Source organism: Prionailurus viverrinus, chromosome C2 (assembly GCF_022837055.1).
Source record: "Prionailurus viverrinus isolate Anna chromosome C2, UM_Priviv_1.0, whole genome shotgun sequence".
Taxonomy (NCBI): Eukaryota; Metazoa; Chordata; class Mammalia; order Carnivora; family Felidae; genus Prionailurus; species Prionailurus viverrinus.
The window spans coordinates 49,416,667-49,438,401 of NC_062569.1; the positions used below are offsets into that span (position 1 = coordinate 49,416,667).

General features: G+C 36.2%; 1 protein-coding gene across 3 annotated transcripts in view; it reads left to right on the top strand.

Annotated features, from left to right (window-relative positions):
• Positions 1-21,735, top strand: part of MME (membrane metalloendopeptidase) — a 100,455-nt gene that overhangs the window by 74,766 nt on the left and 3,954 nt on the right. For all 3 annotated transcript variants that reach the window (XM_047876513.1, XM_047876514.1, XM_047876511.1), the window contains exons 17-22: positions 3,519-3,577; positions 9,506-9,625; positions 10,644-10,777; positions 11,612-11,677; positions 14,589-14,684; positions 15,015-15,091. In XM_047876513.1, the coding sequence (XP_047732469.1) occupies positions 3,519-3,577; positions 9,506-9,625; positions 10,644-10,777; positions 11,612-11,677; positions 14,589-14,684; positions 15,015-15,091 (552 nt within the window). The remainder of the gene's footprint in view (positions 1-3,518; positions 3,578-9,505; positions 9,626-10,643; positions 10,778-11,611; positions 11,678-14,588; positions 14,685-15,014; positions 15,092-21,735) is intronic.

Genomic DNA, 21,735 nt, shown 5'->3' on the forward strand with positions numbered 1-21,735 from the left:
GCCCTGTGCTTTTCAATCTTGAATCACCCAGGGGTAGTCTAAGGATGCATTGTGCAGGTTCTCAGGGAAGAAAAAGCAAACGCTACACACTACTGCTCTGTAGTGTGTAATTCCAATTTTATTTGGGAGTTTTGTGGTCATAAATAGCTCCATATTTTCTTGAAAGCATAATTCACCATGGACTTTTTAATATGTAAAGCACTCCCTCCTGGAAAGTTACAGACATGAATCAAAATGCAATCATAAACCCCTCAAAGTCATGTAACAGAACAGCAGAAAAGCACTAAAACAAAGGTATGACATTTATTTTTACCAAAGCAGTAAACATGAGAAGGGTCTATAAACTTCATTCATCTATGTCCTCCTTCTGAGACCTGTTGCTCTCTGAAACATTTTCATACATCCAGCTCCTTTCCTCTGTGCTTTACTTATTTTAAGAAAACATTTTGGATTGGCACCTTTGGTCTGTCATTTGTAGCATGTGCCTGAGTCCAGAACCAAAAAATTGGCATATGATTTGTGATTACCCATAAAAGTCCATGAGGAGTATACCATCACTAAATCGGTTCATAATTGAGAAACTGAACCTTAAAACAACTGAGACCTGGAAACATGTTACATCAATTTTATGACAATTAAAATGAATAATTTTAAGCTATTTGTGCATAAAGTCTACTGCCATAGGTGCTATCAAAATGTTGAGACCACATGAAAAATACCTTTCTGAAGAGTCGCTATAAGGAATGGTGTTTCTCCTCAGGAGTAGCGAGAGCACGCTGTCCATTTTGCCCCTCCTGCCACACAACTCAGAGCCACACTTGAACCTAAGTCGGAATAACTATGTGAATAACTATGTGAATATATGTAAACATAATCCTGATAAATCATTTTTCCTGATCATGGTTTTTACTTACATAAGTATTGTCTTTCGTAATGCCTTTTTGGTTACACGAACAAAATCGACTTGCTCTGTATGGTTCCTGATCTCTTGATTTTAGTCTTAACACCCCTGGATTTATATGTTTTTGCTGTGAGTCATGTGAGAATCATGTGGGAATCAAGTGGAGTTTAATTAAAGTAAATGTAATTATTTGCTTGTAATCCTCAACCTGCAAGAAATTTAAATAGTGATGACTCACCTATGATGAAATTGGGAAAAACTGATCTATCAGTCACACCATCCTGTTTGAAAATGTTTTTATCTATTTAAAATGGCATCAAACTACAAAAATATTGTTCAACCATCCCCTCCCACACACACACTCTGTCTTCAAATTTATTTTCTTTCTAAAGAAAAATTCAGAGAAGTGTTATCTGGATTTTTTTTTAATTTCCCGATGTTTTCTATGAATGTCTGAGTCGTGTTATTGGAGATAAAACTCATACTTAATTAGAATTTATCAGACAGTTGTTATATATGGCTTTCGTTCAGTTCTTTTTAAGAGATCAAAATAGGAACTCACATCTGACATCCCACAATAGTTACTGAAATTGTAGCTAAAATGTTGATTTGGACAGCTGACTTTGTACTGCTTACCTTGCAAAGCAGGGTCTGGAAACAGTTCTGATTTAACCTCATTGTACTAATTACTGTAAACTCCTTCCATGAGTAGGATAATAATTGGCACACTAATTATTGCCCTGAAAGTGGCATAACTACAGTGAAACTGTTAGCTAATAATATATGATTGTCTTAAGTGTATGCATGTGTGCTGACATTTAAGGGGTTATCTGAAATTAAGCATTATCTATTATTCAATGACTGTGTGTGTGTGTGTGTGTGTGTATACACACATATATATACTAGTATATATAATATATATAAATAAAATGTATATATATAAAAGTCTTATTAAGATTGGAATATTAATCCTGTTGCAAAAAAGTGTTGAACAATAATTTTATTTTTTATTTTACTGAAGTATAGTTGACATACAATGTTACATGAGTTTCAAGGGTACAATATAGTGATTCAACAACTCTGGATTATGCTATGCTCACTACAAGTGTAGCTACTATCTGTCACCATACAATGCTATTATATACCATTGATTATATTCCCTGTGCTGTACCTTTCCTCCTGTGACATTTATTCCATAACTAGGAGCCTGTACCTCCCACTCTCCTTCACCCATTTTGCCCATCCCCCCACACCCCTCCCCTCTGGAAATCATCGGTTCATTCTCTGTATGGGGTCTGTTTTTGATTTTTGTTTGTTCATTTGTTTTGTTTTTTTAGATTCCACATATAAGTGAAATCATGTGGTATTTGTCTTTCTCTGCCTAACATCTTTCACTTAGCATAATACCCTCTAAGTTCATCCATGTTGCCACAAATGGCATGGTTTCATTCCTTTTTAAGCCTGAGTAATATTCTAACAATGATTATTGGGTCTTTTTTAATGTTTATTTATTTATTTATTTATTTTGAGAGAGAGAGAGAGAGCATGTACACAAGCAGGGGAGGGGCAAGGAGACACAACGCACATACACACACACACAGAAAGAGAGAGAGAGAGAGAGAGAGAGAGAGAACCCCAAGCAGGCTCAGCACTGTCAGTGCAGAGCCCAGCGTGGAGCTCTATCTCACAAACTGTAAGATCATGACCTGAGCCAAAACCAAGAGTTGGACCCTTAACTGAATGAGCCACCCAGACACCCCCAACAATGATTACTGGTATGCAATTTTCATAATATCTGAGCAGAAAGACATGGGACCATTGTCACCTGTTCTTTAGCTTAATACTGCCCTCAAATTATTGTCTGCGAGCTATTTTTTTTTTCCATTTTCTAATTTAGTCTTATGGTAATTTATGCTGCTTTTTCATCTCTTCAACTAAACTGAAGTCAGGAACTGTATTTTATGAAATCTCTAAATGCTGCATGGAGACTAAGTCATGGTATACATAGACAGACAGACAAATCCACTTAAGATCCACCTGGATTTCACTTTGCAGTCATTATACCAAAATATGCCTTTGCTCAATTAGCTGGATTGCTTCATTTAAAAAAGGTAATTTTAAATGGCAGTAATCAGAGGCAGACTACCTGAAACTAACTACCTGAGAAGGGGATATCTTAGTTTCAAAATAAACTAGAACATTTAAAAGATGTAAATATATTTGAATATGAAGTTTTAACAACTTACACTTCAATATTCTGCCAATTGCTCCAGAATTGTTGGTATAGTTACCAAGTATCAGGAACCTAAAGGTAAGCATATTTCAATATAATGTTAATCCATTGCAATTTCCAAAAAGGTACATATGAATAGGTACATATGAATTCACACAGGTGAAATAACAGATTTGCAGACGGGGATATATTCTGATTTCTCAAAAAGTAGAAATATTTTCAAATGAGCTGTCTTACCTAGTGAACTAATTTTAACTTGTTGGTCATATTTCAAACAGAAAGTTAAGATTGCTCTTGGAATAGTAATAATGCTTTTATTGCGTTGAGTGGATTGAATCAGATGATAATAGTATAATTTGTAATGAGTTCTTATGTTTTCCATAGGTGGATAAGTGGAGCAGCTGTAGTCAATGCATTTTATTCTTCAGGCAGAAATCAGATAGGTAAGGTCTATTCCTAAACAATTCTTTAATATTTCTCTGTTGTTACCAACTTGTAGTGAATTGCATGACCAATTTAAAGTACTCCCCATAAAAGCACAGCAGAAGCTGAGTTATTGATTTATTGAATATACTCCTTAAAAGTAAATGCATCCATGTACCTCTTTTCACTGTAATAGCAAATTTTAAGTTAGTACAAATTACATTAAGTGGTTTTCTTTCTTTTGCAATGTTCTCATCTGTGGCTAAATGGTTTATCTTATATCTAAGTACTTTTATTTTATTTCTGAATGCTTTTTAAATGTCTCTCATGTCTCCATCAAGTTATATTGACTTTAGGACTTTCTAAGCATCAGCATAAGTTTAAGGTTCCATGAACCAGCTTTGCAGAAATCCCATCCTCCAGGCAATTATGTATGTTAGCTCTGGTGGGGATGGTCCTGATCTCTATCACCCATTTTTCTGGAAGATTCCAAAGGTCTCAGAAAGTTGAAAAGTCAGTTATATTAGGTTGAACCATGTGAAATTATATTTGCTTAACTACTTTTAATCAAAAAAGAAAAAAAACTAATATGTTCATGAATAGTAATGTTATAGGAATATGTGTAGAAATGAATACATGAGTGAGAGGAATAATGAATAACTAAATGACTTAATAGAACAAAGATATATAATTTTTTCCCCTGGGAAGACTGTGAGATCTTTAAACTTTTTCTTAAGTATTACATAAATGGACCTATTTTTTTCCCAAGGGTTTTAAATATGTAGAAAGGCACCCAACAGATTGACTACTATCAGAGGTATACTAAACAAACAGTACAGCCAGTGTCTCCAGGTGTACTTAGTCTAGCCCTTCATTTCAAAGTGTGATCGAGAATCAAGAGGGGAAATATTTTCAGCATTATTCTCAAATAAAATTTCATGCCCTAAGCCTCATTTTTCTTGAATTCTGTTACAAACTAGATTAGATATAGTGGAAAATCCTGCAATATTTTTTACCATTGGTTAAAAAACAAACTTTAAAAGAAATTATAACTCTGATTTTGTTTTAAAGTTCGATTATACCTTTCCCCCTTGCTTTTAAACCAAGGAAAAGTTAAATTAAGAAATTAGCTACATTTTCTTCTGGTATGTTTATGGTCTTTATTTTTGGAGTAAATCATTAGCCATCTGGAATTTATTTTGGTATATGACATGAAAATTAATTGTATAAAATAATCAGAAAAGTTGTGTGTGTTTTGGGGGGGTTTGGTGTGTTTTTTTCAATTAATTTATTTAGAGAGAGAGAGACTGTAGGAGCAAGTGGAGCCAGTGGGGGAGGGGCAGAGAGAGAGGGAGAGAGAGAATCCCAAGCAGGCTGTATGCTCAGCGTAGAGCCCAATGCAGGGCTCATTCTCACAACCATGAGATCATGACCTGAGGTAAAATTAAGTCGGATGCTTAACCAACAGCCACCCAGGTGCCCCAAGACTTGTTTTTTGTAACATATCAATAATAAGTAAGTCATATGCAGTTGGTTAAAATCAATTAGTTCAAAGTCTAGTCTAGTACATTTCCTAGCTAGTGCAATGATTACCTAAACCCAGACCAGAGTCTGTTTAATGATCAACTAAGAATGCATGCAGTCTACTCTTTTCAATGTATTCCTAGAAACCATTCAGTCCTTTCTTAAAAGTGCCTTTCTCTCTGGAGAACCTTCACTTTGAAGACCTCTTTTTGATATTCACTAGTTCTGTCAGTATAATATCTTGTTCATTATAGACTTGGACTTAAACAGGATAATGAGCTTTTATGGAATTCCAAGGCAAAATGAGGCAGCCTGGACTTCAGTCTGTATTTGAGCAGACTAAAAGATACAGCTTTATTTTAATCCAGCTGAGGAAGGACCCTGGATCCTATCAGACCTGGTGCTGATTCATTCCAACAAGAAGACCCATACAGACCTTTTGTAGAACCACTCTGGTATGATAATCCCTTCAGCCCCTCTCTAGAGCAGATCTACAGTTTAGGTCAAGGCAGGATCTTGTTAGGCTCTGAATTACCTCATGTCCCTGGAGCTGGCTCAAAATTGGTTTACTTCAGAGATTCCCTGATCAGAGAAGACCAGAGAATGTTCTCAATTTGAGTTTAATACCCTCTAACCAAAGAAGCACACAGCAAAAGGAAAAAGGCAGAAGGTAAAAGTGACCTAACATTTCACAAAGTAGTCAGTTATCCTCTGAATAATCAAGAATTGGCTACAATAAGCATTCTTAATAAGAAAGACCTTTTAAAGATTCTGAAGATAAATTCATCAGATAGAAATTCAGTATCTGAAAAATTGTTAACATCTTTTCATATGCTTGTGTTACAATAACAGCAATTCAGAGGAAAGGAAAGTGTCATGCAAGAAGAAATCTTTGACATGTGTATGTTTTTTCTTTGACAATTCATTTAAATCTTCAACGTGGGGATTGTCTTAACTAAAAATAATTGAAGATCCAGACCTTCGTCTTTCTTCTAGATAGAAGTGTGTGTGTGTGTGTGTGTGTGTGTGTGTGTGTGTGTGTGTGTGTCTGTATACATACATAGATATACAACTTTTGATTTTGGAATTGTGCGTTACAGAATTAGAATAGCTATAGAATAGCATGTGTCTCATAAATGACCCTCCTACCCTCACACAAATACCTTAAATTAGATCACATGTAATTTCTCATGGGATTGGCCTTTTTATGTTATGGTAAAAAAGAACTTGTTTTATTATCATTTAGGGAGTTATCATATTAATAATTTCTTCTTTTTAATTCAATTCCAAACACTTTTTGTTCTAACTCACACAGGAAGACTATATTCTGCCTTATGCACCCCTGCCAGTTTCCATCAATTTAAAAAAAAAAATCAGCTTCCCAGACAGGAAGGCATACTGAAAGTGTTTAATTCACTGGTTCTTATTCCCCATACATTTGCTCCATAGAGCTCCAGAAACCTCCCATGGATTATCTAGTGTATTCAACCTGGGTAATGTATGATGACGTTGAAATAATAAATATTCTAAAGTTACATTACTTGTTCTTAGGAATCTCATTTTCAGGCTTGAAAATTAAGAGCAAATGTTTCCAAACATATTGATATTCCATTTAACATAAAAAATAATCTTTAACTTTTTTCCACCCCAAATTGATTTCACCTGATGTCATCAAGCTTTATACCAGATTCTAAAATTGAATTGCTCTCAGCCTTAAAAAAATAAACCAGGGAAGCGAGGGCATGGGAGTTAGGGAGAAACACAGTTTTTTGTTTCATGGACCAGTGACTTATGTAATTGACTAATTGACAATCATGAATGTAAAAAATGTACAACTAAGCAGTTATTATCAACAGTTGTGAAGTCTACTGGTAATAGTGATAGGCTAATGGGGAAAATCCTCATCACTGAGATTTAGCTGATAGTGTAAAACAAGAAATTATAATTTGCAAAGCTGATCTTGAAGACTAGTATTTAATATGAGCCATAAAAATATTATCACTTGCCTGAAGAATGACATATCAGGATACAATTAAAGCAGCAGGATCTTTACAGTTAATGTTTAGTCTTGATAGCACATTTCATAAGAGCATTTTATATAACGGGTGGATTTTAATCGAAGTACATAGTGTGGGAGATAGTATTCGCTTTAAGTGAATAATGTACTGCACATAATTTTAATACTTTAAGCTAAAAATAATTTCTTGGCACTGTTGATAACTCAGGCAGCTACATGTGAGGTATAACTTTCATCAAAATTCTCCAAGGACAGAAGTATTTATTTTCTAATTATTTTGTCATTTTGGATGTTATGGCAACTTTCCAGATTTTTTTAAAGGTCTGGAGAGCATTTAAATTGTCCAGCATATTTTTAAAGTCTCCTCTGTAAATATCCAATATTTATCCTTGAAATCCATTCAAGGCTGTGCCATATTCGCCCCACCCAAAAGACAAAGAAACAACATTTGCTACTCTCTAGATCTTAGATTTCTTAAGGTCGGGACCTTCTCTTGACTTTTCTTAGAATCCCACATAGCAGTCGCCTAGGGTTTTGCATGCAATAGGTGTTGCTACCAAAGATTTTATTATTATTATTATTATTATTATTATTATTATTATTATTACAGGATGTAACTCAGTAGATACTAGAATTTTAAAACATGTAAGATGAAATTGCTAAGTTATGAGTACTATGAGGAAGGGGGTGGGCATGAGGAAGATGAAGTAGGAGAGGACCATGGAGGCAAAGGCTAGGAAAAAGATGCTATATTTAGTTAGAAAGTATCAAAGCCACCCAAGGATTTTTCACAGGGGAGTGATAATGACCAGAGTTGCGTGGTTTTTTTTAAAAATATGATTTATTGTCAGATTGCTTTCCATACAATACCCAGGGCTCATCCCAGCAAGTGCCCTCCTCAATGTCCATCACCCACTTTCCCCTTTCCCCCACCCCCCATCAAAGAGGTGCATTTTAGTCTGGCTGCAGGATGGATTAGATCTAGGATAGATTATAGTTGGGTGAGACAGGAAATGGAAAGATCACATAGGAAATTAAATAATTTTTTAAAATTTTTAATGGTTATTTATTTTTGAGAGACAGAGCACTAGCAGGGGAGGGACAGAGAGAGAGAGAGAGAGAGAGAGAGCATCCAAGCAGGCTACAGGCTCTAAGCTGTCAGCCCAGAGCCCGATGCAGGGCTCAGACTCACGAACCATGAGATCATGACCTGAGCCAAAGTTGGATGCTTAGCCAACTGAGCCACCCAGGTGCCCCATGGAAATTAAGTAATTCTTAAGACAAGGAATGATAATATGAAGTAGGATGGTGGCAATAAGACGGATAGGAGGAGATAAACAGAAGAAACGCTTCTGGAAGGAAGGTACATGACCTGGTCTTTTCCTAAGTAGACTATATAAAACTTTGTAAAAACAAACAAACAAATAAACAAATATTTAAACAATAAAAAAAGCATGTAAGATAAATAAAAATTGTTCATGTTGGATGATTGAGACCCTTCAGATGCCATTATCAGAAATAAAGTCAAGAGAGTGATGGTTTAGAAGGGAAAATGGTGAGTTTGATGTTTGACACATGAAATTTAAAGTTTGTGAGACATCTAAGTGTAAAAAGCTAGCAAGTTAATGCAGATGTCAGGGTAGACATAAAAAATATTTATTTAATAAAGTCTTTAGTAAATTCATTTGTTCATTCATTTATCATTGATCATTCACCTATTCAACCTATTTCTTAAGCACCTATTATGTTCCAGGCACCTTTCTAGTTTTAGATGCTGAAGATAATGAACTCAAAAAACAAATGGACTCAACAAATAAACAAATGTATCTCTGGGCCCACAAATCTCTGCTCTCAAAGGACTGATATTCGAGGGTCTAGAGCAGGTGAGGGCAATAAGAAAAGGAAGAACAACAACCAAAAATAAGGAAATAAACAGCCACAGGTGCCTTGTTAAAATTGGGCAATGTGATTGGAGGATGCCTTTCATTGAGTAGTTCTGTTTATTTAACAAGCTATTGTAGATGAATAAAATGTTAGAGATGACATTAAAAGAAATACTTGTGTTATTAAATAACTGTTTCTCCCAAATATTTGCAGTGGGGAAAAGACTTTCTGAATGAAGATGATAATTTTCCCTTGCTCTAAACTCTTTATAGCAAAAAACAATCTTAGCAGAGTTTGTAAAGTGAATTGTGATTATAAATCATAGATTACAGTACCGCTTTGGGATGAGCTCTCTGTTGTCATCAATAATAAAAGACCTACATTTGTTTTATCACAGAAGATTTTTATATACAATTAAGTGGAACTGACATACTGGAAAATAGCTTACCAGGCAGAAAGCCAGCCCCAGGCCTGCCATCACAGAATAATGCCAATAATCTTTAACCATCTTCTTTCTTTGTAGTCTTCCCAGCTGGCATCCTGCAGCCCCCCTTCTTCAGTGCTCAGCAGTCTAACTCATTGAACTATGGGGGTATCGGCATGGTCATAGGACATGAAATCACCCATGGCTTCGATGACAATGGTAAAGTGCCGTGGACACTTTCCTTTGGCTGATAAACCTGATTAAGAGTTATTATACTTGATCAATACAAGAGCATATTTATTCATCAATGTACCACTGGCTAATAATCATACTTTTAGTATTCCTTTTAAATTGTTCTTAGGAAGATCAGAAATTTCTAGTAGTGAGGTAAGCAATGTGTGCTTTCCACTCTTGACGGAATAACACAAATATTTACATTGAGAAGACACTGATATTTGTCAATGATAAATGTTTGGTCTTATTTCATGAAAGTGTCTATTAATTCAACTATACAGTAATTTTCACATGTAGGTACTAATACCATTTCAGTTTTTTTAATGGAAAAAAGTAAAGGCACATGAAAGAATTGCTAGGAATTAGTGGAATCAGGATGTGAGTTCAAGTAATTTGTCTTTGTAGCCCTTTTCTTATTCACTACATCATAAGTAACTATTTAAAAGGATGATAAAATGAAGTCTTAAAACATGACATGTAATAAATGCCACTGTAGCTCAAAAAAGGGAAAGATCAATGTGTTTAGCATTAGTGGGAAAGCCCCTGGAGGAAGGCACTTCTTTCTGAGTGCTTGAAGTCGAGGGAAACTGAGTCCACGGTGTGTCTCATGAAGGGTCTGAGATATGAAATGGATGCAGAATAAAAATAATGGTCTTTTTAAGTTTCAAAATATCAAATTAAACAGTCTTGGTCAACATGAAAACTCTCCAAGAGAAACAAGGCACGATTTCAGGAGTGGTTTACCTGGTGGCCTCGGCTGAGATGTCAGGAACCAAGTGGACACAAGGCCCGGATTAATACTAAGGCACATCAGCAAAGCAGGCCCTGGCAGCCCAGGTTTCATCAACACAGGATGAGGAAGGGAGCAGTTCCTCTCATTACCTGTCCAGTGTAGTGTTCTCTCACACAGTGGTATTTTGTTCCTTGCCTTTCAGATTAAAGATACCTTATTGTAGTTCTTGATGTAATGAGTTCCCATTTTACTTAAATCATTATATTACAGGCAGGAATTTTAATAAGGATGGAGACCTTGTTGACTGGTGGACTCAACAGTCTGCAAATAATTTTAAAGACCAATCCCAATGCATGGTGTACCAGTATGGAAACTTCTCCTGGGACCTAGCTGGTGGACAACATGTATGTCATCAGCACTCTCTTGAAAAGTTTTAGATATATTCAGTCTTTTTTATTGTTGTTGTTGTTGACGACGATGATGTTTTATTTTGTTTGAATGTAGATGACATGTAATGTTACATTAGTTTCAGATATATAACTTAGTGACTTGACAATTTTATACACTGTGGTTTCACCACAAGTGTAGCTACCATCTGTCTCTTGACATTGTTATTACAGTATCACTGACTGTATTCCTTATGCTCTGCTTTTTATTCTTGTGCCTTCCTCATTCTATAACTGGAAGCCTGAATATCCCTCTGGTCTTCACCCATTTGGTCCATCCCCCTGTACCCTTCCCCTCTGGCAACTATCAGTTTGTTCTCTGTATTTATAGTTCTGGTTTTTTAATTCATCCTTTTTAGATTCCATTTATGCGTGGAGTCATGGTATTTGTCTTTCTCAGCCTGACAACATAATACCTTCTAGGTCCATCCGTGTTGCCTCAAATGGCATGATCTCATACTTTTTTATGGCTGTGTAATATTCCTGTGCGGGGGTGGGGGGGCGTGTGTATGTGTGTCACTTCTTCCTTACCTGTTTGCCTATCCATAGACACTTAGGTTGTTTCTGTGCCCTGGCTGTGGTAATGCTACAGTAAATAAATATATCTTTTCAAGTTAGTGTTTTTGTTTTCCCTGAGTAAATACCCAATAGTGAAATTATTGAATCATATGGTATTTCTATTTTCAATTTTTTGAGGAATAGATATATAGTCCATCTTAAGTGCATTATTGATGCCTTCTTAACAATCCAAATACAGGTGAGAATCTTTAAGCATCTTTTGTTTTTTAACAGCTCAATGGAATTAATACACTGGGAGAAAATATTGCTGATAATGGAGGCATTGGCCAAGCATACAGAGTGAGTAATAATATTGTTTCCCATTTTAATGTTTGGAGTATATATTTATCATAATCACTGATGTAAAGCCTTTAGCAAAAGGTGCATATAATGTAGGGAGTAAGCAATGAGTAGAAAGTAGAAAATACATGGGGAAAAAGGGGATTGGGCAGTACAGTTACGATTGAGCTGAACACCAGTCTAAGCTCCTGAGAAGCTGAGGAGAAGAAACATGGAATGTTATATGAGCAGAAATGAGGAGACATGCACGTTCCATAGAGGAAGCAACATTTTTCTAAGAAATAATCTCTGAAATAATTTTTTAGAAAAGGTATCTCATAAAAAGGATTATTTCAGTCATTGATCAGTGTACTAAATGGGACCCCCAGTTTCACAGCAGGTGAAGCAGTTAGGAACCATAATCAGCATCAACCACAGTCCAGTTACACTGATACAGTGAGGGACTGAAGTGATATGGCCTTGTGGCATGTGGCCTTGTAGTCATCCAAACTATTATATCCAGAGGGGTATATCCATGGAGCATCCCTTAGAATCTCGTTTAGCCTTCCATTCATTCTTGCATTCAACAAATACTTGTTGAGGACCTTACTATTTTCAGTGCTGGAGATGTAACTGCAAACCTCCCATGAAAGATGTCATTATTTGATGGGTTGAAGGATGATCTAGTCGATGCCATGCGCACAAGAAAAAGTAGGGATTTTCACAAAAGAGTAGAGGGATACTGGTCTTGGAATCAACAAGGAGAAAGAGAGAGGGTAGTTTTAAATGCCTCTTCTAACCCCGAGGTAGCTCACATGTGAGACAATGAGCAGTGTCTACTTGAGAAGGTACAAGGGTCAAGGTGCCTCAGGACAGAACCAGGCTTCTCTAAAACCAACACAGATGGAATGTCCTATGCAATGGATGAAGATGTAGGGTTATTTTCCCACTATAGAAATGTATGGGTTAAAAGGGAGTAGGAGGGCCTTAATGGTTGGGCCAGGGAAGGGGAAGCAGTGAGGGAAAGATGACTGGTAGAACCTGTGACTTGGCAGTGACCATGGATGATCAATGTGTGAGACTTGAGAGATTAAGCTGCCTGCAAAGTTTCCAAAAGAATGAATCCCAACAGAATCTGGGGTGGGTGGGGGGTGTTACGTTGCTGCTTCTTTGAATGCTTGGTAATATTTTGACTGGATGCCAGTCAATGTGCGTTTTACCTCTTAGGATACTAGGTATTTTGTTTTCGCACAAATATTCTTGAGCTTTATACTTGGACACAGTTAAATTGCTTAGAAATGGTTTGATCCTTTTGGATCTTGCTTTTACAACTTGTTTGGTGGGACTAGGGTAGTGTTCAGTCCAGGGACAATTATTCTCCACTGCTGAGGCAAGACCCTACTCTGTGAAACTCAAGGTCTTCCATTTTTGTCCTGTGTGAATACTAGGCATTTTTATCTCTAATCCTTTTTCATGGTTCCTTCCCTAGTTTCTGGTAGTTTGCTCATATGCATACTCACATACTCAGCTGAATACTTGATCTCTAGAGATCCTCTTCTGTGTGGCTTTCTCCTCTTCAGGACTCTGTCCTTGGTGTCCTTGAACTCTCAGCTCCTTCTCAACTCAAGCAGTCCCTTAAGCTCTGATTGAGTTTCCCTTCTCTATGTTGTAAACTGCAAATGCCTAAGGCAATACACTGGGGCAACTATAGGGCTTATCCTATATGTTCACCATCTCAGAGAGGTCACTCTCCTTTTTGCCTGATGTCCAGTGTAATGTGCACCATTGTTCCATATATTTTGTCCATCATTTGGTTGTTTCAGCAGGAAGGTAAATCCAGTTCTTGTCACTTCATTTTGCCTGGAAGTGGACGTAATTGGCACTCTTAATACTCCCAAACCCCCACAGTTATTCTAATATTCAGACAGATTAAAAATCATTCCTGTAAAACTCTAGTCAAAATCTGGGTTGATGGTACTTCCATGAAGATCCTCACCTAAAACAAGTACAGAATTATTATAATGAAGCAAATTACAAGTATGCAAATATTTTATTATATGTGAAATCATAGAATCTAATACCTTGTCCCCTTGCTATATTGTGAGCTTCCTAGGAGGGAGCAGGATCAAGTCTTCCCCATGCTCCTAACATCTTTACAAAGGAGATACTCAGTAAATCTATGTCAATGGCAAGGAGGAAGAAATGAAATATATCTTCTGCCTATCTGAGTGATCGCTTTCCTTTGTATTAAATTGGAAGTAACACATCTCAGAAAGTTTGTTGTAAATCTCTTAAGTATATTTAGTAGAGAAAAACTGCATTTTTTTAATAGAGTTCATAAAGCCTTAAGAATTAAGAACACTTTCTGACATTCAAGTAACCTAAATTCCTTCTTCCTAATGCAACTGAGGTTCAGTCTATTTTGCCTTGTCTTCCAGGGGGCCACAATAACGGCTCATCTTTATGCTTAGAATCACAGGATACTAATTTTTAAGAGATCTTAAGGAATGCCTTGACTTTGGTCCTGAATCATTCAAACGAAGTCTGATGAAAGTCTTTTTGCTAAGAGTAATAACTGTGCTAAATATAACCATCACAAACTCCCTTGGCAATCCATTCTTCCAACAACCAGACTTACCCATCTCTCTATAGAACAATATTTAGATAAGTTTTTCATCATTTATTTAAGTCATCCATTCATTCAACTGACATTTATTGATCATTGTTATTTTCAGACCATTTGTAAATAAATTCTGGTTTTCTTTCTAATCCATGAAATAGTTGTTAAGTTTCCATATGTAAATATATTATTATGGCGATCCTGATATAAAAAGTTAATTACTTGGTTGTTTGGTTACATGGTCTTTTGCATAGATTTATACATAAATTTCAAAATTATAAACATCATGTTTCTATTTCATTAACTGCCTAGGCCTATCAAAATTATGTTAAAAAGAATGGTGAAGAAAAACTACTTCCTGGACTTGACCTAAATCACAAACAACTATTCTTCTTGAACTTTGCCCAGGTAGTGTATCTTTTTTTGATTGATAGATATGAAAATCATGTTGAGTTATAATTTCATAGTAAGTTAGATACTGCATGCTGAGTTTTCTTGTTTTAATCAGTTATGGCAGAGCATTTGACTTGACTGACTTTCATTGTTTATAACAGACTATCATATCATATTAATGATAATTATGTTTCTGGTTGCCTATCACTGAACAATTATTTGAAGAGTAAATGGTTGGGGAATGCAGAATTCCAATTTAATTTTTGCAATAGGAAGTTGGCTTTCTCAAACAAATAATCTTTGAACCTAAGCACACTACTTTCCTTTTTCTTTCCCTATCCCTAGGTGTGGTGTGGGACCTACAGGCCAGAGTATGCTGTCAACTCCATTAAAACAGATGTTCACAGCCCAGGGAATTTCAGGTACATGGGTTTGAACAGCAGTCAGGTGCTCCAATATTGACTCCATTACTTCTAAATTTGGAAATTGTTTTTTTTTTTCTAACTGTGACTATAAAATTTTGAAATACAGTTGTTGTTTTTTTCTTTTGAGGGTCATAGAACAAATGATCACCAGAACAAAACAGGATAAATGTCATGTTTACATGAGCATAGCCTTGACTGCTGTTATCCTCAGAATATACGTGACCAATGCTCAGTGCTTGATGGATTTCAACAAAGATGCTGCCTGAGAATAGTAGCTCTATTTAAAGCTAGCATAGACATTTTTAAGAGGCTATGAAAAGTTTAAGCCTAGCACCAATGAGTACCTATTCCAAAGAAATATTTGCATTCAACATAAAGAGAAATGTTCTTTAATTAGAGGTTGATTAGAATTAGAGGCTTAATTAGAGGTAATCAGTGGCTGTCCAACATAAAGTTAGCCCCAGAGCTCCAGGAGAGGATACCTTGAAGTGGAAGTCAGAGAACAGGTCATTAAGGATGCTGGAGAAAAATGCGCTGTAGAGTGGAGGGTTGAGTTAGAAGAAATCTAAAGTCCTTCCGAGACCAGAAAATCTCAGAGAAATCAAAACAGTGAAAGAGAATCACTCGAACCAGTGTTTCAGTGTTAAATCCTGGATCCCTGTGTATCCAGTTAGGACTAAATTATTAATGCTTCCCCTTCCAACATACTATACCACTTCATCACTGCTAAATGATCAACAACACTTCTCAAGCAGGAACTCTGAAAAACAAATTAAAAATTTTGTAGAGTGGTTAGAAAACAGTTTGAGAACAAGAGAGAATTAAGGGGCTGAGTTTTAAAAGCCCTTCCTAAAATAGCCATAAGTATACTGCCCGGATCATTCACTCCTGGGGAAAAACCACATTCAATTATGAAACAATAAAATAGCACATTTACAAATTAAAGAATTTACTCAGCTTGTTCTAGTATCATCATTGTAATCACCATCATTTAGTATTTGCCTTAACAGTTCTTTCAAAATTCATTCTTTCAGCAACTGTTTATTGTATGCCCAATATGTTTATAATCCAAGGTAAATTCAGTCTTGGTAGAATATTCAAAGTAACTTCTTTTTTAGGTAATGAGCAGCAAAAGTCACTAGGTCAATTCCCATCATGGTTTACCCAAGTAACGGTGTCGTTTCTAGAATTTGCTTTTTCCTTACTGAAGTCTTCAGAAATGAAGGTATGGGAATCTAATTCTGAAGGCAACGAATGCAATTTATACGCTCACAGTAACCATGATAACAATCTAATTGGTCAAAGTTCTTCCCTCCATATCCCGATGAACTAAAGCATATGTCCATAGAAACCTAAGTGAATTTAAGTAATATTATTGTAGTACGTGATACACCTGGCATCCTCAGAGAATGAGCCTTGCAAATTGAAAGCTTTTGATAGCTACAATTTGTCCCTTGAGTGTTAATGTTTTCATGTTAACCACTGGATGAAAATTTCTCTGTTTAAAATATTTTCTACCCTGTTGCCTTATTAACACAGTATCCTCAACAAAACCTAGCCTTTGTTTTTAAATGACCCAGACTATTGTTATGACTACTAGTTGGCATTTTAGTGCTTATTAGTCTCCTGAAATCCTCAAAAGCTAGTGTGGGGAGCGACTTATTCCTACAATACGGAGCCACTGATGGGGATACAGTAGTGCTTTTTTTGACTTTTAATTTTGGCTTTTTATTAGGTTTTTCTGTTTGTTTCTTTCCTAGTTCTCTTTTCTGTTACTACATTGCCTGCCTTTTGCCATTTCATTCCGTTATTCTGATTAGGTCAGAAAGCATATCTTTAAACTTGTATGGTAAAAAAAAAAAAAAAAAAATGAATGCAAGCTTTGAAGTAAGAAACACTTGAGTTCCACCCATGATTCTGCCATTTGCAAGCTGTTACTTAATCAATTTCTTAATATATAAAATGAGGATTAAATTCTCATAAGAGTCATTGAAGATTAATGTTCATATAGAAGTGTCTGTTACATATATGTGTGTGAAAATTAGTACTAGAATTATTTTTAGACACGAAAGGTATAAACAGAATAAGAATTTCCATGAGTAATTTGAAACAGTTTTTATTAACTAAAGTCAAGGGCTCTTTGTTGCTCATTTCTTATGTCTGTATAGTTCAGAATGTCAGTAACTGATCATCGGTTAAATGATATGTAGGTAAATATGTAACTGTTCTACCTTCAATTTTAAACTGAAAGGATTTTATTATAAATATGTAAAATTTGCTCTCTATAAAAGTACATATTATTTTATTATAAAATATGTAAAATTATTTGTAACTTTCATTTTCTCTATCCTGGTGCAAAAGATGCCTCCTTGACTATTTTTCATTTATAGCAAGAAAAGTATGTGTTGTTTTTTTTAAAAGGGTAAATGGAATGCCAACCCTTTGTCAAGGAAATTATTATTTTCTCTGGAGGTAAAGGGATTTCCTTGGCAAAAGGTTGAGGTTACATTTAGTTTTGGAAACAAGCTGCTTCCTGGCTCTACAAAGTAAAACATATTTTTTAAAGAGCCTTAAAAACTAATAGAAATTGAATTGCTAGTGAAAAATTGTGCATAGTGGGCTGTATAGAAACATTTCTGAAATAGAGGGAGATTTTGTAAGCTTACGTTTAAATATTCACAGTATTAACAACAGAAGACAAAATATACTTGATATAAAGCTGAATCTATAAAACAATTTGTTAGGTCTGAGCTGTAATTGTCTTATTCTTCCTAACCAAAGTCTTATGTATTTTACATAAACTTCTAAAAACTTTAGTATTTAAAACAAAAACATTTCCCCATGAGGTTCTAGAAATTGAACTCAAAATTTAAATGACTTATTTGGAAATTCAGTTTTTCTTGGCCATCTGCAGTCACTCGGAATGGTTGTTATGCTAATATTTACCATATAAACTACACATATGTTTCTAAGTTATTCAGATGTAATACTTCTAAACAATATAAAAGGGTCTGATACTTTTTTTTAAAGGAAGTCCAAAGGGACAAAGTGATACCAATGTATATGCTACTTAAATAGTAAAAGTGCTAATTTAGATGCTTAAGTTGCTAGGGTCCCCTTGGTGGCTCAGTTAAGCATCTGACTTTGGCTCAGGTCATGATCTTGCAGTCTGTGAGTTTGAGCCCTGCATCGGGCTCTGTGCTGACAGCTCAGAGCCTTGAACCTGCTTCAGATTCTGTGTTTCCCTCTCTTCCTGCCACTCCCCTGCTCATGCTCTTTCTCTCTCTCTGAAAAACAAACACTTAAGAAAAATTTTTAAAATAGATGCTTAAATTGGTGGATAATTGTCTTCCAGTCAGAATATAAGGGCACTTTATAGAACTAACACTACTAATAAAGCAAGAAATTTTCCCCACAGATTAATTTCTAGCACTTTTTGTAAGATAGTCTTTCTAGTGTTTTATGTAGACATTTCCAAGTAATATGGTGATTTTATTCCCTATTATTCTATGATATAGTATGTATATGCCAAATCGTCTTTGAAATACTAATGTTTCCTCCATTTACCTTAAATATTAGCATTGGTTTTGATATTTTGTAAGTGTTAGTTTGGATTTTGGTGAACCCTGTAGAATTCCTGTTAGCACTTGTTAATCTTCAGACTGGATCTGGGAATCTATTCTGGCATTTATTTCTTTGTCAATCCATAGTGGAGCATAAGCTGATCAAGGTGACCTTACTTTAACAAAATCATCAACAACATTTAATGATAAAGATTGGATAGTTTACTTATGAATGAAGCTAGTTAACCTGGTAACCAAGTCATTCCTTTAAAACAAGGAACAAAGGGTTGTCAGAAGACCAATTAATTGCAAAAAGCTCATTCAGTAATTCAAAAATCCAGTTAAGTGCAGGCAGAGGTAGTCTTCTTGGTCACCTGATGTTCAACTCTCTATATCTTAAATGTTTTTAAAAGAAGTGATTATTTGCCAAGGCAATAAACAACAATAGTACAATAAAATATTTTATATAATAAAATAAAACTTTCAAGTAAATCACTTTAAGAAATAATAAAAGCCATTTATCTTTGTTATTATAAACACATATGCCACACAGTTTTCATGTAGCACTAAATTCAGGTAAGTATTTTATGTAATATTAATGAAATATGACCCCACTCTTAAGAGAAGGGATTCGTTTGATTAATAATGTATCCATTTTTTTTGAAATAGATTATTTATGTCCTCCATCCAAAGATTTAATGTAAACAATAAGACATTAATTAGAGTGCTAGGAAGGTAAGTGAAGGCCTGGTACGTTGTTGACCTAATTATTCAGAATCAAATTGTCTAAGCGAAGCCTTTGGATGGAAAGAGAAGAGCTGGAATTGAAATGAAGAGCTAAGTGTGCCTGAGATTGAGTGTTGCCACATTGCTAACTCCCATTGGTGCTTTGTGAAGACTTCCCTTTTTTGAGGGGGGTGTGTGTGTGTGTATGTGTTTCATTTCCTTAATATTTTTATGACAAATGTAGAATTAAGTCATGGGTTTGGACATTTTACTGAAGTACTTGTCCCCATATGATTATATCTAAGACATAATCCTTTTATTAAAAAAGTTTACTAAAATGAAAACAAAAAAGAGCAGCTCTTCCATTCAGTGACTCTCAGATGATTTCCTTGCCCATCAGGGAGCTTCCTCCCCAGTTTGAGGAACAATCGGGCCACCATGATGACTGTCATTCAGCCAGCATATAGGGCTTCCTAAAGTGGAAAGGGGATTGAATTAAATGAATCAAAGCATCTTTCTGTCTCAGAGTCCATGAGCCCAGAAACTTAAAAGACTAAAGACCAATACAAATTCCTGATGTCTAAAATCCTTTTATTCTTTGGAGCGCCTGGCTGGCTCAGTTGGTAGAACATGTGACTCTTGATCATGGGGTCATGAGTTCGAGCCCCACGTTGGGAATAGAGATTACTAAAAATAAAATAAAATCTTTTTATTCCTGCATATAATCACTTTTGACCAAGTATCAAGTGAATTTGTTCTTAAACTTTTCGATGTAAGAAGTGACACATTTATTATTATTATTATTATTATTATTATTATTATTACTACTATAATAGCAAATTAACTCAGTCGCAAGCTCCCACCCTAAGCTAGGAAGTAAGAAGTTTAATTTCAGTAGTTTTCAGTGTACTCCTTTTTAAGATTGTTCAGGAACCCGAAGACCTAAAATTAGGGAATTAGCCTCCATCTCCAGCCTGCTGTGGTCACTGCTGATATCCCTGCAGTTCAAGGGCTCCCTCTGAAGTCAGGTGGCTCCATTTCCTTCAGGTGGTCATGGGCAAGGGCCCATTACACTCCATCCTATCAGAGGTTCTCTCAGGACCCTGCTCATAGTGGGAGGCATGTCTGTGCCATTCACACAAAGGAGAGGGCACATTACTGGGCCCCTCCTCAGCACTGGGAAGCCAGTCTTTTCCGTATCAAATGGACTAATAGACGTAAATGCCCCAGCTCTGGCCCCCACCCCGTTTCAATCACCACCCGCCCTCCCCCCAATACCAGGAAGATTCCTATTAATCTTTAGGACTTTTCTAGGAGTACTAAAAATACACACATAACCAAAAAGGTTTACATTCTCCCTGAAGGGATAGAGGAGTTGTGATGTTGGGGATGAGAGATAGTTGATGTGGTAATAGTTGGCACATTAGGGAGTCAGATTTTCAGAAATTCAGTTATCTTTCCTGGAATGGGAATAAGGAAAGCAAATGCTTGCTTTCTCTGTAGTTGGTTGTAGCAAATAAACAACAAAAATGCCAAGCAGGACATTTTCTTTATAATGCCCTATTCCTCGTATACATATAATCACCGTGACCAGCCAACAGACTCATTTATTCGGTATGTATGTCCTGAGTCCTACAATATACAAAGCACTGTGCTAGGCTTGGGGGGAGGGCAGCAGGGAGCAAGAGATACACAGTATTTTGCCCTCACATTACAAGGTAGGGTTATGTCAGGAAGTAAAGAAGGAGAACAAATCACTGTGAACCAAGAGGGCTACTGCAGGTGGAAGGAACTAATCTGGACATTATTTGAAGAAAGCCTCTGAGGAGGGGTGTTTAAGTGGAGGCATGAAGGCTGAGAAGGAGTGAGTCATGTAGTCACTGGGGAGTAAACTTTCCAGGGACTATGGTCAGTGGGAGCAGAAAGCCCTGAAGAGGGAAAGAAATTGGCTGGTTTGATGAATGGAAAGTAGGTCGGTGTAGTTTGAGAGAAATGGGATGAAGAACGAACGTACTATGAGGAAGCCGGGAAGGTCGGCTGGAGCCCTCAAAACACTGGAAGCCACAGCAAGGAAGTTGACTTTCATTCAAGCCCCTGGAAGATTTTAAATAAGGGAATTAGGGGATTTGATTTAGAGAGTGGGTTAGAGGAGATAAGAGTGCAAAGATTTACACTTAGCACGTCTGCCACGTAAGGAAATCTCAGTAATTAGAACATACTCTCCTGTCACTTGCTTGAGGTCTTCCCATCACCCTAGTCTGTTTGCTTCCCTGCCCTTCCTCCCAATCCAAGGTGGGTGTGGTGGGGTGGTCCCAGTGGGAAGAGAAGGGAAGGAGCTGGTTTGGGGTTGAC